This window comes from Hakea prostrata, chromosome 2 (assembly GCF_041222555.1).
Source record: "Hakea prostrata isolate BN-2017 chromosome 2, UWA_Hpros_2, whole genome shotgun sequence".
Lineage (NCBI taxonomy): Eukaryota > Viridiplantae > Streptophyta > Magnoliopsida > Proteales > Proteaceae > Hakea > Hakea prostrata.
The window spans coordinates 60,550,283-60,567,555 of NC_142601.1; the positions used below are offsets into that span (position 1 = coordinate 60,550,283).

Sequence of the window (17,273 nt, forward strand, 5' to 3'; positions counted from 1 at the left end):
GCGTTTAAATTATCAGAATTTAGGAAAACTGAATTCAGCCATTAGAATTGGCTAACCTCACATCAGTTGATTCAGTCCTTCCAATAGGAAGGCACACCATTACCCTAAAGCCCCCCCATCCCTATCTGAGTATCAGAACCCTACACAGGCCCCCTCAATATCAACCAAAATTTCCTTTATTTGGTTCTCGTTTTAATAAGATCCTGCAGCATTGGCTTTGATTGGCTCTACCAAGCCAAGACTACGTCAAATATCCTGTGTGTTTGGCCCCTAGTTAATCCCTTTCAATATAGGGTAACATCATCTGTACTACTGGATACTACTTTTATCACTTCCTAATTCTGTCCAACACTGACTTACTTCCTATTTTCAATCAGCTTCTGCTTTTTAATTATTTATTTATTTTTGAAGCTGGTTTCTAAGGTAAACACTAAATCTGAGTAGTTACTATCATAGTTGTCAAGGCATCACCCAAATTTTGGTTGGATTTTCAAGCATTTGGCAGAGACATTCCAACTGGGGGATGAACCCCTGGGAATTTAGAACTTTGGGTTTCTAGGGTAACTACTAAACCCGAATAGTTGCTACCATAGTTGTCAAGGCATCACCCAAATTTCAGTCGGATTTCAAGCATTTGGAGATGACATTTCAAATTTGATGAGGGATGAATCCTTGGAAGTTTAGAACCCTGGGAAGAACTATCTAGTATTTTATATGAAACAATTTTCTAAAACAAACCAAATATTTGGTATAATCAGCCCCAAAAAATATACTATTCGTCATGGGATTGTTGTATGTCACACCTTAAACAAATGCTTTTCACCGATTAAACAGAGGGGGGGGGGGGATTAAGACAGAAAAGAAATCTCATCTAAATCATCAGGAAAAAGCACCTAGTCCTTGTTCTCTGTTTCCATGTGAAGTTGTCTCTTGAGACTTCTCTAAAATTTCAAAGTCACCCACCTTTTGCTTTTTTATCCTGCAAGTTCAATCATATAGAAGGTTAAGAACATTCAACAGATAAATTAATTGTGAAACTGTTAACTGAATAATGATGTCTAAACCCATGGTTGAAGGATATGATTTCAACCATGTATCAAACAACATAGATGAATGCGTCACTTCATAGATGTCTGCCTATGGTTATATTGAGCAGACATGAAAATAAATCAACCTCTTTTAAACAAAAAAACAGCTATAAAAATAAAGTTCTGATCCTACAGCAATGAATTCCTACTTTGGAGAATCCAAGGACCTCTACAAAGTGTCCACGTATCTAGATTTCTGTAGTCATTAATTAATATATTTAGCTTGAAACAGTGAAAACATCAAGAAAGGAGCTTCAAGAGTGCACAAACTAAAATTCTGAAGTGATTTATTTATTCTCTACCACAATTTTCTTTAGCCTATACAAGGATGCAGGACATATGAAAGCCCGCAGGTACTGGACCCAAGTAGAAGTACAATAATATAGTAAATGGGGGAAAGAGTTGTACAAAACCAATGGCCATGACTCAAACTCTATATATTCTTCAAATCTTCAAAATCTGAACTCTTCAACTGTGGTACACATATTTAAAGGAAAATGCACTTTTATAAAAATAGAATCTATTCAAAAGGGAAACTACCAAAATAAGCCATATCTAAGGGAGGAGGGGGTGGGCACCCAAGAAATCCCTATGTAATCTATGTGTTCAAAACAAAACAAAACAAAACACAACAAAACAAAAAGTTCACAACCTGAGTACTACCAGCAGTTGCAAGAACAGAAAACTGGTTTAGGAACAGTTCTTTGTTTAGACCTTCAAAGTGGGTCATGTTGGTTCAAACAGGCTGAGGCAACTGCATCAGTAAGGTTGGTTCATGAAAGGCCTTAGCCCTAGGCATGATCTTCTTGATCAAAGTTTAATGTTGGTTTGGTCTTCAAAAACTAGGCAACAATTATTAACTGTAACAGATCATGCAATGTAATCGGTTGAAATAGAAACAAAGAAGAAGGATAGGAATGGATCAACTATCCCACTTTCTTCCAGGCCTGTTACCCACAGCCTCTCACCACACTAGTATTTCACAGAAATTAATGGCTTTAAAAAAGCTCATGCTTTTCTCTAACCCAACTTGGCTTAACAAGTCTTTTTTTTTTTTTTTTAAATAGTAACCGATTACAACCAAAGACTTGTAGAAATAAATAAGATCCTATTTTACAATCTAATTAACTAACAACTAAAGAATCACATTTTTGTCTGATGACCTCTGCAGCCTCTACCCCTCCCTCCTCCACCCCCCACCCCCACCCCTGTAGCCTAGAATTCCCTCTTCTCCTCCACCCCCAGCCCCTCCCCAAACGATTGCAACCTTTCTTACATTTCTCCCTCCTCCAATGACCCTATTCCCCTGGTCCGTGCCCTTCCTCTGCTACCAAATCTGGAATCCTTTGTTGAAAATTGGTTGTCTTTGGTCAATTCCTTGGCCCTTGTCCTCCCCTCAGTATTGTCAAAGCCTCTCTCTCTTCAAACAATGGAGCTCCCTTGGTTCCATGGAAACCTTCGTGATCGATTCTGGTATCTTCTTGTCTTTCTACTCTGTTGACTGCAAGAATAGAGCTATCGAAGGCTCTCCTTGGTTTTCGAGAAGTCTCCTATCTTCATCAAATCCTGGGAGCCTTCTATGCCTCTCCGCAGGGTAAACTTCAGTTCCCTTCCCCTGTGGATCAACCTCCCTGGCCTTCCCCTGGAATTTTGGAATCAAGAATGCTTGAGTCGTATTGGTTCTGCCGTTGGTCACCCCCTTCGATCTGACTTGAAGACTTGTAAGCAAAAGCGATTGTCTTAGGCCTGAATCTGTATCAAAGTGCCGGCTTCCAAACCCCTTCTCCCCTGCATCTCTACTGAAGATGATCTCAGTTTGCACTATAGCCAAACGATAATTTATGATTGGATCCCTTCCAGATGTTCTAAGTGCTTGTCTTTCGGTCATGAGACTCGTGCTTGTTCCATGGTGCTGAACAACCCTATACTGCTGCTGGTGTACTCTTGATGGTGCCTATGCCTGCACCCTCCTACTCTGACGATCATTTGGTGGCTCCACTGGGTGATCCAAAAACAAATATTTCTTCTCCACTACCTGAATTGTGTATGCAATTGGAAAGCTCATCAGTTCCTTGTTCTCTGATCCACAGACTAGATCTCATCACCAAAGTCACCACTATTGCTGCTTCTTCTCCGGCAGGTCTTCCCGCTGCAAAAACCTACTGGAGAAAACGAAAAAAGAAAGGAGGTCGTACCTCTGTAACTGCAGTCTGTCTAACGCTGAAGACCTTTGTCACGCCTCATGCACCTCTTGTGCTTACCTCCCTGCCATCTACCGATGATGCTGCCTCTCTTGATATTGATGCTTCTTCCCCTGCCACCAAAAACCATCAGCTTGATGCCTCTTGGTTGCTTTGAATCTTGGATGATTAGAGCTCTGAACAAGTACTGTTTCCTTCTCTTGTAAGCAAAATGGAACTCTCAATCATTGGCCCTCTGCAAACTTCCCCTTCTAACCTACCCTTTTCCCCTGCCTCAATCCCTCAACCAGCGACTTCATCTCCCGCTACCCCCTTATACCTCCAGCGGATCCTCCTGCCTCTGACCCTAAGCCCACGTCAAATCCTCTTGCTCCCCTTGGGCCTCAGCCCTTAGGCCCAACCCATATTAACCACTATACCTTTGCTGGCCCATGCCCCCCGAACCATCCAAATATTAATCACTTTAACCCACACATCCCCGCTAGCCCTTCTACCCATTTAACTACCAAAATTCTGGCCCAAAGCCCAACCCATTTAAATCTAATTCACTTTAACCCACACAATCCCACTAGTCCTTCTTCCCATATAACCACCGAACACATGGCCCTTCGCCCAACCCACTTAGACCATCATTTTGTCTTAGTCCATAGACACTTGAACCAGCCATTTCACGGCCCATCTCTCCTATCCACTCCTGCTCTCACCCCTCCCAACCCCCCTAACACCCTTGAACTCCCTTAACCCTCCAAACTCTGAAGCCCTTGAACCCATTCCCGATACCCGTCACCTTGAACCTAACATCCTTTATGAACCCTCCTCCCCTTGTATTGGGTTCACTATTGACCCTAACATTGTTGAGTCCCCCTCCCCTTTGAGTTCCGCTTTGTGTGAGACTCTCCCCCCCCCCCTTTTATTTGAAGACCATTTGTCTAACCTCAACTTGCATTTTGACACCTCCCAACAGCTCCTTTGATGCCCCCCCAGTAGCTCCCTTGATGCCCTCCCCAACAACAAATTAGATGTCTAACATCCTCATTTGGAATGTAAGGGGCCTCAATTCCCTTGCTAAACAAGCAGAAGTCAAGCACATTCTTTGAGAGTCGAAAGCATTTTTTTGTGCTCTCCTTGAAACCCACGTTCATAGTGACAATGCCCGTTGAACTGCCCTCTCCATAGCCCCTTCTTGGTATTTTCTCTGTAATTCCGTTCTCCCTCAATGATCGCATTTGGATTCTTTGGGATCCGTCTAAATTCCAACCTTCTCACCTTTTCTCCTCCCCCCAACTCATGCACTTCCACTTATCTACTCCCTCGGTCCCCTCCTCCTTCCTCACCATCGTTTATGGGTTTAAACGATCCTCGGACCGCACCCCACTTTGGGCTGACCTCCACTCTCTCCCCCTCTATGCAAGGCAACCCTGGGGTATTGGAGGTGATTTTAACATTGTCTGATATTCGCACAAACAAGTTGGGGGTTGCCTATTGAACCTTGTGGTAGTTAAAGCCTTCAACTCTTGGATAGAGAATGCGGGTCTCTTTGATATTCCTTGGTTTGTCCACCGTCTCACTTGGCAAAGCTGCAGAAGTGGAGCTGCCCACATTGCTACCAAGCTTGACCGCTTTTTAGCTAATGACACCTGGATCTCTCACTTCCCTACTTCCCATGCCCACTTCTCCCCCCCCCCCCCTTTCTCTCTGACCACTTCTCCCCCCCCCCTTTCTCTGACCACTCCCCCAGCCGCCTCCATATTCTAGATCTCCCTTCCTTTGGTCCCAAGTCATTGAAATTCTTTGATATGTGGACCTCCAACACCTTTTTCATCCCCACTGTCCAGGCTGCCTGGACTCTAGCAGGTCCACCGCCACTCCCTCCCTCTTGTTGCTTTCACCCATAAGCTCAAAAATACCAAGATTGCCCTTCATTCTTAGAATTCCTCCACCTTTGGCAATATCTCCTCTCGTGTCTCCTCTTGCCGCTTGGATCTCTCTTGGGTCCAAACCCTCCTCCAAAGTGACTCTCTCAACCCGATCCTTTTTGAGGAAGAAAAGTCTCTCCTAGAACCTCTTTACCCTTGCCTTCCAAGAGGAAAGCTTCCTCTTCCAGAAATCGCGAATCAAGAGGCTTGAGTTTGGGGATGCAAATACTACCTATTTCCATCGATCCCTTAAAGCTCGCCTCAACTTCAACTCTTTTCCTTGTCTTCTTACTAGTAGTGGCTCCTGGATCTACAACCCCCTTAGTATTACGATTGAAGTAATCTCCTTTTTCTCCAGGCTCCTCTCTCCTACTTCTCTTCCCTCTCGGCCCTCTCTTCCCTCTCTTCCATCTTCCACCCTTAATAAGTTTGTTGACCCCTCCTATTTGGCCTCTCTTCGCTCCATTCCCTCCTCAAAGGAAATACTCTCTGCCATCTGCTCTCACAAAGCTAATCGGGTCCCTGGCCCTGATGGTTTTAGTTGGTTGTTGCTTGGGATTTCATTAAGAAGGACCTTGTTCATGCTATCCGTAGTTTCTTCCTTAACCCTTCCCAGCTCGTCTCCATTAACCAAACTTTCCTCTGGCCTTATTCCCAAAAAACTGGTGCCTCCTCTCTTTCTAATTTTTGCCCCATCTCTCTTTGTAATCTCCTCTACAAATTTATCTCTGAAATCCTTACCAACCAAATCAAGTTGGCATTGCCCTCGCTTGTGAGTCCTAACTAGTCAGCCTTTATTTCTAGATGCAATATCTTTGACAACATTCTTCTCTGTGCGGAAATTGTTAGAGGTTTTGATAGATCCTCGCACTCCTCGGCCGCCCTTCTAAAGGTTGACCTCCATAAAGCTTTTGACTTCATCCGTTGGGATTTTATTAGTGAGATTCTCTCCGATATGGGTTTCCCGACCTTCTTTGTCCATTGGATTGAAATTTGTATCTCTTCCCCTTATTTTCTCCATTATCACCAATGGATCCCCTGCTGGCTTCTTTCCTTCTCAGGTAGATATCTGTCAAGGTTGCCCGCTCTCCCCTTATCTCTTCTCTCTGGATTTGGAAGTCCTTTCTCATCTCCTCCAATCCAAAATCGATCAACTTCTCATTTCCCCTATTCCTAAGTGTAAATCTCTCAAGCTTACCCACTTTGCTTTTACAGATTATCACATGATTTTCTCCAAGGGTGGCCACACCTCTATCTCCTCTATTCTCTCCACTCTCTCCTCCTTTGAATCCATGTCTAACCTCAAAGTAAACCTAGAGAAATCTACCATCTTCCTCCCGGGTATCTTTGACTTAGTTCCCTCCTCCCTCTTGCAACTCTTCGGGTTCAAGCTAGGTTCCTTCCATGTGACTTTCCTGAGCCTCCCCCTCATCCCTAGTAGACTCACTCGCCAGCATTGCTTCCTAATGCTTGATCACATTCGGAAAAAGCTCCAACTCTAGAAAGGAAAACTTCTCTCCTTTGCTGGTAGAGTGGTGCTTATTTATTATGTCCTTCAATCTTCATATCTTTATTGGTGTGGCATCTTCTCCCTCCCCAAATCTACCATCCATGCTATGGAATCCCTCTTATGTGCTTTCCTCTGGAAAGGCCATAAATCCTTTCGTTTCCTCCATCCTATCAGTTGAACTGCTACCGACCGCCCTAAATCTGAAGGAGGTCTTGGAATCCGCCGCATTCATGATGTTAATTTGGCCTACCTCCTCAAACTCATCTGGAAATCGCCTCTAAGCATGATTCCATCTTGGTTTTATGGTTTTCTCATATCTTCTCAAATCAGATTATATATGGATTGTCCCGATTCACTCCACCTCTTCCTGGATTTGGAGGAAGCTCTAATCCTTCGACCCCACGCCCTTTTTGCAATCTTTGTTCAAATCTCCTTCGGGTCCTCCACTTCTTTTTGGCTTAATCCCTGGCATCTGATGGGTATATTGTTCACTCTTCTTGGCCCCTAGGCTATCTATGATTCCCGCATCCCAAAAGCTATCCCCCTCTCTTCCTTTGTCTCTAATGGCTCTTGGCCACCCTCTTCCCCATCCTAGTCTCACACAAGTCTGAAACTCCCTTCCCCCCCTCTCGCCCTCTGCTTCCAACCTCACCATTTGGACCCCCTCCCATACCAAAACCTTCACAACCGCCTCTACCTGGAACCTTCTCAGGTCCCCATCTCCCCCTATCCCTTAGGCCCCTCTTGTTTGGTTTAAATGTCAAATCACCCGCCATTCCCTCACCCTTTGGAGAACTCTCAACCTTGATCACCTTTTTTTCTCCTATCCCTTCTCCCGCTCCATTTGGACCTTAGCCCTTGCTTTTATTTGGCCTAGATTGAGATGCTCCTTTGGTTTTTCCCGAGATTGGAATTGGATCCTGAGAAACTTTCCTGGTACCACGATTTGCAACCAAGTTGGTAAGTTTGTCTTTGCTGCCACCATCCACCATTTATGGTGGGAGCATAACATGAGGAGATGGACTTCCAAATCCCAATCTCGAGATATGATTTGGAATGCCATCTATTTTGATGTTTCCCTCTTTCCCCCATCCCCCAGTCATTGACTCTCCGAGGAATAGGTTGATTGTCAGTTCCTGGAGTCTTGCATCCTCTTTCCAATCTCCCTCTTCACTTGGCTGCTGCCCCCCCCTTCTCTCTCTCTCCCTTTGTTTCTCTTTGTATTCTCTTTGGTTCCATGTTTAATCTAATTATTTATTCATCCAAAAAAAACTAAAGAATCACCATCAAAGAGTTGCTCAATTGGCAATGACCAAGACTTCTTAGTGAAGAGGTTAGGGTTCGACTCTCCTTGGTGGTGTATGTAATAGTCCCCACCCCCAATGTATATAAAATTGCTATTTATAATAAATAAATATATATATATATATATATATATTAATAATAATAAATAAAGAATCCTAAAATATAAACTATACAGTTCATAAAAAGAACTCTATAAAATAAAAGTTTCTCTAGTCTAATAAACTCCCATCCAAGGTATAACTTTAAAATAAAGAAAAGGGAGAGGGAAGCTCCATGCACAACAATTTGCCTATAGAAAAGAAAGCAATAAGGATTGGGGAGTCTTCAGCAATTTTTTAATCAGTTTTAGCTCTTTCAAGACTTCACGATTTAGAGGTTATGTTTTGTGTTTAAGTCTTAGGTGCCCAAGTCCTAATCCACATGGGAATCCTATCTTTATCAGATTTTCAAGTTATAACTGCAATTGGAAAGGCCTATGCCTCTATTTTCCCCCCCCCCCCTGCCCAAAAAAAAAATTGAAAAACTTATGAAATTAATTGCTACTGTGAGCTTGAGAAACTTTACCTATTCCTCTTTTCATGAGAACAAATGCTGGTCCTCTGGCTCCATTGTTGGGGTAGAGGTTTGGAACCTTAGCTCCTTGATTGACTGTTGGACAGTTCTCCCAAACTGATAAGTCATGCAAATGCCGACTTGGGAAGCCAATAACACAGGCAGGAGATCAAACCTTTCCCTTCCCCCCCCCCCCTCCTAACTTTTATGTGTTTGAAGTTCCAATGCACCATCCAAAGAATCCTAACCCCAAAACTGTCCACCTCCCCAGCCAACATTAGGATTTGCTGTGTTATGAAGAAATCCTTCAGTATCTTAACTTCTACCCCTGGACCCAAAATCCAGCCCCCAACTCCCATTGAAACCCCAATGACCTGCCATTCCTAGTTTCTCTCAAACAAACAAACCTTCAGAATTTCACAACTACCCACCAGAGTTTACTAAATTTCATCAAACTCTCCCCAAGCCTGCACACCAACCCCTAAGCCCCATCCGATCAAACCACTAAAAGCCTAGAAACCAGCCATTTCTTGAATTTTCAAATTCTTCAAGCCCTTATTCCAAGAAAGCTCATATCACTTCATCTACTCATTCAATCCTAACCTAATTTAGAAGACATTACCTATGCCTACAGCCCTAGACCTAATCCAAGTTAAGCCCAATCCCATGTCTAAAAACCTTAATTTCATGTCTCAACGAGTTACCTATATCACCCAATCCTAAGAAACCACCCCATACACCTTTTCTCCCGAAGTCTTGGTCTGATTCCCAAACCATATCAACCCATTAGGCTGAATTGTATATTTCCAAATCATGCAATCACATGCCTTTTAATTCAGTCTAAACCCAAAGGACACCATAGGGATCCCATACACCCTACTGAATTGATCTTAAACCTAATCTCTTCCATCCTATTTGAGCTGGTTTTGAGCTAAGATCTTGGCACTGGACCTCATTCAATTGAGGCTACATCAAGTTTTGTCATTGAATTTTGTAATTATAATTTATCAACCCCAAGAACAGAAAATCTAACTCCACTCATCTGCAAGATCCAGTGACAATCTCACAATCTCTTCTTCATTAATAGATTATACTCAACCCCGCATGCTGCCTGTTGTTTATATACCAACTACAGCAGCAGTGAACCAATAAAGCTAACTAGTGCAATAACTCTTCTGCTACCTAAACTCCTTTGGCTAGCAGCTCCATTTGGACTATCCACCACAGAACACAATACGCGAAACAAGACTGGAAACTAATACTTCTTTTTTCTTTTTTTGGTACAATAATGACGTCAAAAGACCCAAAAAACACAGAGAGAAAACTCAGCTAGAGCACACCACCAGGTCAGCTAGAAACTGATACTTCTAATTAGATAGCAACAGACTAGTCAGTAACACAACATTATCAACATGTTGATGGAAGATGAGGTTCCATCATTGACTCCCCAAAATCCCATAGCTTATAAGAATTTTGCAGACATTACAAGACAGAGGAGTGGAGGGAACCAAGAGTTAAGAGGATGATCAAATATTCGGAGAAAGGGGAGAAAAAACGGCATAAGGTTGCAGACATTTGGATTTATTCCCTTGTTCAAGACAAAAGGAATCTCATCCTCCAAGAAGTAATATCAAAAGCAGCTCTTATCCTGTACCTGATTTATCATGAAAAACCATCTGATTCCCTCAACAATCACACCAGTATTTACATATATGTTAGAACTTAGAAGCAAGGAGACCATATATTGAGAAGTTTTCAAGCAGATCTCTCATTGCTCCTTTCTAAGTACCTTAGACTTGATTCTTAAACCCTAACCAATTCACGAGTGATAGAAATCCTCCATGCCTATCTAGTTTCACATCATGAAACTACTGGAGGCTTCAATATGCATGACAAGGTCTATCATCAAAGGCAGCCAGCAACAGAATCCAAAAGGCCACCATGAATCTAGACATTATAAGCTAGTAAACAGTAGCCTAGCCAGGTAAATCGGCATTCAATAATTACTTGAAAATGATTCGGAAGGGACTAATGATTTCTCCATAAGAACTATTGAGGAGTTCAATACGAACCCCAGAAACTTACCTAAGGCCTTATCAACCTAACTAAATCCTTTACGAAAGGGGATAACCTCCCATTCAACTGATTGGGATAGTAACATTACGATTACTGAATGGCATTCTTATTAGAGTCTTCTGAAAGATTCTAATAAACCAAAAGGTCCATAGACAATAAATAGAAGCCCCAGGAAGGAAGGATATGATAGCTACCTCTGTGTTTCAAAATTATTTTCGTTGTCATCGTCATCAGGATCACGCTCATCATTATTTGAAGAAGTAGCTTCCAGTTCTGCATCAAGAAGTGCTGCAAAATCATCGCTACTCGAAGAGTTCACGGGGGAATCAGCCGTTAAGCTCATCACTGAGGCAACGAAGAGTAAAAATAAAACTTGTCAAGAGAACTAACTTAAGTTACGAAATAAATCAAACGAGAAGCGTCTCACTCAGAACCCTACCTGTAACTGTTCAAAACGAAAAGAAACCCTACCTGTACCAGTTGGTGTGTGTTGAAGAAGCTAACGATGCCGAAAATCAGATTCCTAAAAAGCTGAACACAAGGATGCGGTATTCAGCAAGGTCAAAGAAGAACAAATGCGTTATCGTTGTGAAATCACTAGGGATTAGTTGGAAGATTTCTAGTTTTCATGATCGATTAATGCAGAATGTATACCTTCCGTCGCCATCCACTCGACTATGCTTCTTTTGATTCTTCTCTACCTCGCTTCCTGAGAAACTGACCTCCGCATAACCGAGTGTCGTTAAGAAGGATTTCCTCTTTCAAGAGGGGAAAATGGGAAATTCGGATTTTTATCCCAAAGACAATCTTACCCCAACAAAATTAAGTATGGTCGATATCTTAAGGAGGCCAAAAATGTAAGTTCACTTGTACGAAATCTCCCTGGAGCCAAAACTCATTAGAACATCCAACAGATAGCGTGGAACCGCACATGCCAATCCAAGCTTCATGGAGGTATGGGATGCCTTGTTATGTACGATGGCGTGGACCATTTGGATGAATTCATCTCTCGAAGTAACTTCCTTGAATTCCTTCCCTTGAAGTAACTTCCTTGAAGCCTCCGTTGGCAAGCAATAACCCATCCTTCATCTGGAAGAGTACCCTGGAAGGTAAGGAGATCCTACAATGTGGGTTAATGAGGAGAGTGAATAGTGGTGCCCAAACTTATATATCTGGGAGGATGCCTGGATTCCATCCCTACGTACCTCAATTTACACTCTCCTCCAGCAAACCAGTTGGCTGTCAATTTACTGGGACTGACCAATTGTTGAGACCTGACCGTCGATCGAATCTTGCTGTCCTGAACACTCTTTTCTCCCATTGCGAAGTTGCTGCTATTAAGAAAATCAGGCCTAGCTATCTCTGCTCCAGAGGTGGAAGACCAGTCTGTTTGGGGCCCAGCTTCTACAGGTAAGCACTTGGTGAACTGCTATGGATCTTAGACGCAAGAAGTATTCCCTTAGATCCTATCTAGCCTCGTTGTGGGAAGGAAGATGACGACTTTGAACACCTATTCTTTCACTTATAAATTTGCATGGGCGATCTGGTTTGGTTCTGTATATATATATAGGAGACATAAGATCACCGTTGATCGGCTAGATGACAACTGTACGGTTGATCTCTCCTTTACACATCCCCCACAAGTGTAACCGATCATAAACCGTTAGCTTGTCCTGGAGAAGAAGAAACGGGAATGAGGTAACCCCTTGGTAAATCTACAATCTAGTCTAAAGAAGAAATATACCGAATTGTAAACTGCTTGGTGGCCACCAAGTCACAGACAAAATGGAAATCTATCTCAATGCGTCTGGTGCACGAATGAAAAACCGGATTGGTTGTCATATTCGTGGCCCCAATATTATCATACCAAATCACAGGAGCAACGGGTAGAAATACCCCAATCTCTCCTAATAGAGAACGTAACCAAAGAAACTCGTAGAAGCAACCAGCAATAGCATGGTACTCAACTTCAGTAGAGGAATGGGAAATAGTCTATTGCTTGCATGAGCCCCAAGAAATGAGATGAGAACCCATGTAGACACAATATCTAGTAGTCGAGTGTTTATCATCCGGACACCCAACCCAGTCAGCATTAGAAAAGGCAGTCAAAGATATAGTAGATTGGCGATTGAAATATAAGCCATGGGAAACAGTGCCACAAAGATAGCGAAGAATATGCTTAAGTACAGTCCAATGAACATCCGTTGGACAATGCATAAAATGAACCACTTTATTAACTACAAAACCGATATCATACCTCGTGTTGGCTAAGTATTGAAGAGCTGCTATTGTGTGATGATACAGAGAGCCATCAGGATATGGGTCACCAGAAGTGATACTAAGGGAAAACCCAAAGGTCGCGCCATTGGAGTAGGCATGGGCTTGGCCTCATGTATGTTGACATGCCGAAGAAGATCCAAAATATACTTGCACTGAGTAAGTAGCAGCCCATCAGATGTTCAAGTGGCTTCAATACCCAAAAAATAATGCAAATTACCCAAGTCTTTAAGGGCAAAGGCAGTGGAGAGAATCTTGAGAAGGTTAGAGATAGCCTTAAATTGGTTGCCAATAATAGGTATATCATCTACATAGGTGAGTATATAGAGAGTTATGGGATCCTTGTTATAGATGAACAAAGAGGTATCCATTCGTGAACCCACAAAACCAAGAGAGGTCATAAAGGTGGTCAATTTTTTAAACCAGGCAGGCGCATGGAGCCTGCATGAATGTCAATGAGTAATACCTGAATTAGTAAATAATGGGTCCAACAACTTATATTCACTACCTCCATCAGATTGAAAATAACAAATTGTACTATGAAAATATTCTCTACAAGATTTTTTAAACGGGTGAAAATATCTAACAAGTCATATTTTCTCTCTGAAGGATACATCCAACAATACTTTGTGAAATCATCAACAAAGATCACATAGTAAGAAAAACCATCAAAAGATACTACAGGGGAAGGACCCCAGAGATCACTATGAATGAGATCTAAAGGACATCGACTATGTGATACAGATGTAAGAAATGAAAAATGATGATTGTGAGCTGTATAACATGCATCACAAGATGAAAAAGAACCAAAAACAAAAGTATCAGCAACGTTTAAAGCCTGCTTAGTCCTTGCAACAACAGGATGTCCTAAACGGCAGTGCCAATGCGATAGAGGAAGAACAGTAGCAATAGTGAATGAAGTGGTGAGTTGTAGGCACAGAGTGTAGAGACCATGACTACCCTACCCTTGATGAACCACCTTGTGAGTCTACACATCCTTCATGAGAAACGAATTTACATTAAAAACAAAGTAAACTTTATTGTCTGAAGAGAATTGAGAGATAGACAATATATTGAAACGTAAACCAAAAGCATATAAGATACAAGGTAAATGAAAAACAGAGGCATAACCAACAATTTGGACCATTGCAGAACCAGAATGAGAAATAGGAACACCTTGTCCATTACCTACAACAATGTTTTCATAACCAGTGAATGGTTCACAGATAGCAAGGTTGCCCTGGTCTGTAGTTAAATGAATGTTAAAACCTGAGTCAAGAATCCATATGGAAGAATTGACAGAGGATCCAAGAATTGCAGTAGAACAAAAATTCTTACCCCCATATGTGTGATTGAAACGCTGAGGACAACTAGCACAGAGATGCCTTTCTTGATTGCATAATTGACACATAGGAACACCATTCGAAGAACTTACAGAGTGTTGATGGCCAAGAACTAAATTTTGAGAACCTTGGAACCGGCTATTAGAGCCACCTGAACCTTGTAATCAACAACTATCAAGTTGATTTGTTAGATCAAAAGGAGGATTATCTCTGCGATTACCAAAGAAGCACCTATTCCCAAAGTGCCTTCGATTACCACCACGATTAGTAGAGAAATTACCACAATTGGTGGTTTGCGAACTGGCAAAAGAATTAGTTGTAGCAGCAACTTTAGCAATGATCATCAAAGATGCAGACAACAATGTTGATGCTTGAAGGTGCGATTCGTGTGTAAATAAAAGACCAGATAAACTACTAAAATTCAGGTGAATCGATTGCAAACGAAAATTATATTCTCCTCCAAACCTCTCAAAGTGGCTAACACAAGATCTTCATTTGGAACCATACAATTGATCGCAGCAAGCGTATCAACAAAGGAACAAATCTCTAACAAATAGTCAGCAATAGAGGAGCTGCCGCACTCTATTCGGAACAATAAATCTTTAAGGTCAAGAGCTCCAGATCTGGTAGCCGGAGCATAGACTTTAACCAAGGTTTCCCAAGCCTACTGAGAGGTCTGAGCATAAACAACATGCGGAAGAGAAGTTTCGCTCAAAGAAGAAATAATCCAACTCAAAATGAGTTGATCCAGCGATTCCAAAGATCGACAGTAAATGGAGAAATCGAACCAGCAGAAGTAGTAACTTAACTCTTAGAGAGAAGAATTTCAAGTGAAGATGCAGATTCATGCGAAGTTGCAGCAACAAGGTGACATATAAATCCATCGACAAATCCAAAAAGATTATGACCTTTCAAGAATTGAGCACTCCATAAGATTTAATTTCCATAATTAAATTTCATAGGAAAAATTGGATGGAAATTGAGAGTGATGAGCAGAGATAGAGTCGAAGATCCAGAAGTTGTCGCCATGGAAAAGCTCCAAGAACCGAAAAGAAAACAAGAAAAGCAAGAAATATGCACAGTAGAGAGAAAGAAGAGTCAAGAAGACTCTAGATCTTGATACGGAAGAAACGCAGTTGGATTGAAAGGAGTTAAACCGAACCAAAAATGATACCATGCATGATGGAATGATATTTTCAATAATAAAATAAATAAGAGATTACAAGTATATATAGGAGAAATAAGATCATCGTTGATCAGCTAGATGACAACTATACGGTTGATCTCTCCTTTACAGGTTCTCAATTTAGCCAAATTTTAGGAAATGGTCAGCATTTTTTCCCTTCATGACTTGCAAAAGGCAAATTTACATCTGAGAAGTTTGGAGCTGTTGCATTTATTTTATGGTATCTTTGGCTTTCTAGAAACTCCTTGATATCTAGGAGAGTGTGGGAGCTTCCTAAAGACATAGTTCTAAGAAGTTCTACAACCTTTGTGGAATTCATGGGTGCAAGATCCCCTTCTTCCAGTTCTCTTGCAACTGCCCCTCCTTGATTTTGTCCCCCCCCCCCTCTTCAAGTTGGTTAAAAGTTAAAGTTGATGCAGCGTTTCTAAAGAATGCCTCCGGGGGGGGGGTCAAGGTCTCAATCCGGCAACCATCTTGGAGATATTATCTTTGCCATTTTGGACTATGTTGAGATGCCCTTTGCTTTTATTGTAGAGTCGGAGGCCATTAAAGATCGGGTTTGTGGGGGCATTGGGGGAAGGTTGGTTCAAGATTATGGCAGAATTGGATAGTCTTCTGGCTATGCAGGATTTACGTAATAGGTCCTCTGAAGAAATTTTTGCTGCTCATGTTGTTGAGGATGTCCTTCTTACTTCTACTCTGCCAGTTATGGTGGAGTTCTCCTATGCTCCTAAATCTTGTTACGTCCTTGTGGACTTGTTGGACTATTGTGGTCTCTCCTTTTGCTTCAACACTCTTGACCAATTAGTTCCCCTTGGCTCTTCTCTGCTGTTGTAGAGCCTGGGCTGTGTAACCGCTTGTCGACTTAAGTAAAAGTGGTTTACCAAAAAAAAAAGAACATGTAATTCGGTAATGTTAGTTTTCTTTTGGACAACAAAAATGTAATAGGGAAATATTTTCTCAAACATCTTAAAAATCAACTATTTATTTATTGGTAATCCATGCTTCATTCCTCCAAAATAACTGAAACATAAATCAAGTTATGAAGCTTGAAAATCCAATGTGTAGAAACATGTCAATCCTTCCTACTTGATAAGAAGGTTGTCATCTTGGCTAGGAAGTCGGCACAATTGTTAATCTCCTTTAGGGAAAGATTGCAAGACAAAAAAAATTATCTACTAGATACTTGATAACCCCGTTGCGGAGGTGTTGGTAGTTTATGGTTCTAGAGATGTGGACAATGTGGCACACACACTAGCCAGGTGGCCTTGTTTGTGGCAAGTCTTACAATCTGCCTCTCTTGTCTTCCTGGCTTCTTGACATTCGTAATTACTCAAGATGCTTTGGACCCTTACTTGACTTATTTTGCAACAAACTACTTTTTACCCCCCCCCCCACACAAAAAAAAAAAAAAAAAAAAAAACTCAATATCCCAAACCAAACCTCTTATTTTTGTGGGTATCTTGTACTCCAATCACAGCCTTTATGAGAGAAAGGCAATAATCAGATACGGTAATCAAATGGTCAAAGTGTTTTGCTAAACAATGCAATGAGCCTTCTCTTGATGCACGAGCTTCTCCTTCAATGATGCTATTCAGGTCCATACGAATAGAGATTGCACACAATGGGTTACCTTCAGCCCTCGAACAACATAACCCAGTCCTCCCTCAAATCCTGTCCATGCTAAGTCTAAAGTCAGTTTCAACCACGAAGGGAGTGGTTGCTTAGCGAGGCAAAGAATTGAAGCCTAATTGATAGCAGGATCTGGGTTTGCTTGCAACCAATTGACACTTGACAATGAAGTGGAAAAATATTTTCA

At 41.8% G+C, this 17,273-nt stretch overlaps 1 protein-coding gene across 2 annotated transcripts in view; it reads right to left on the reverse strand.

Moving 5' to 3' along the window:
• The window catches only part of CPL4 (C-terminal domain phosphatase-like 4), a 28,575-nt gene extending 17,154 nt beyond the window's left edge, over positions 1 to 11,421 (reverse strand). Inside the window, exons 1-4 of one of the 2 annotated variants that reach the window (XM_089145631.1) lie at positions 11,303 to 11,421; positions 11,120 to 11,179; positions 10,843 to 10,993; positions 894 to 979 (exon numbers count right to left, since the gene is read on the reverse strand). In XM_089145631.1, the coding sequence (XP_089001757.1) occupies positions 894 to 979; positions 10,843 to 10,991 (235 nt within the window). In that variant the 5' untranslated portion in view covers positions 10,992 to 10,993; positions 11,120 to 11,179; positions 11,303 to 11,421. The remainder of the gene's footprint in view (positions 1 to 893; positions 980 to 10,842; positions 10,994 to 11,119; positions 11,180 to 11,302) is intronic. The other variant, XM_089145630.1, reaches the window with a different exon arrangement.
• Positions 11,422 to 17,273: the final 5,852 nt, after the last annotated feature.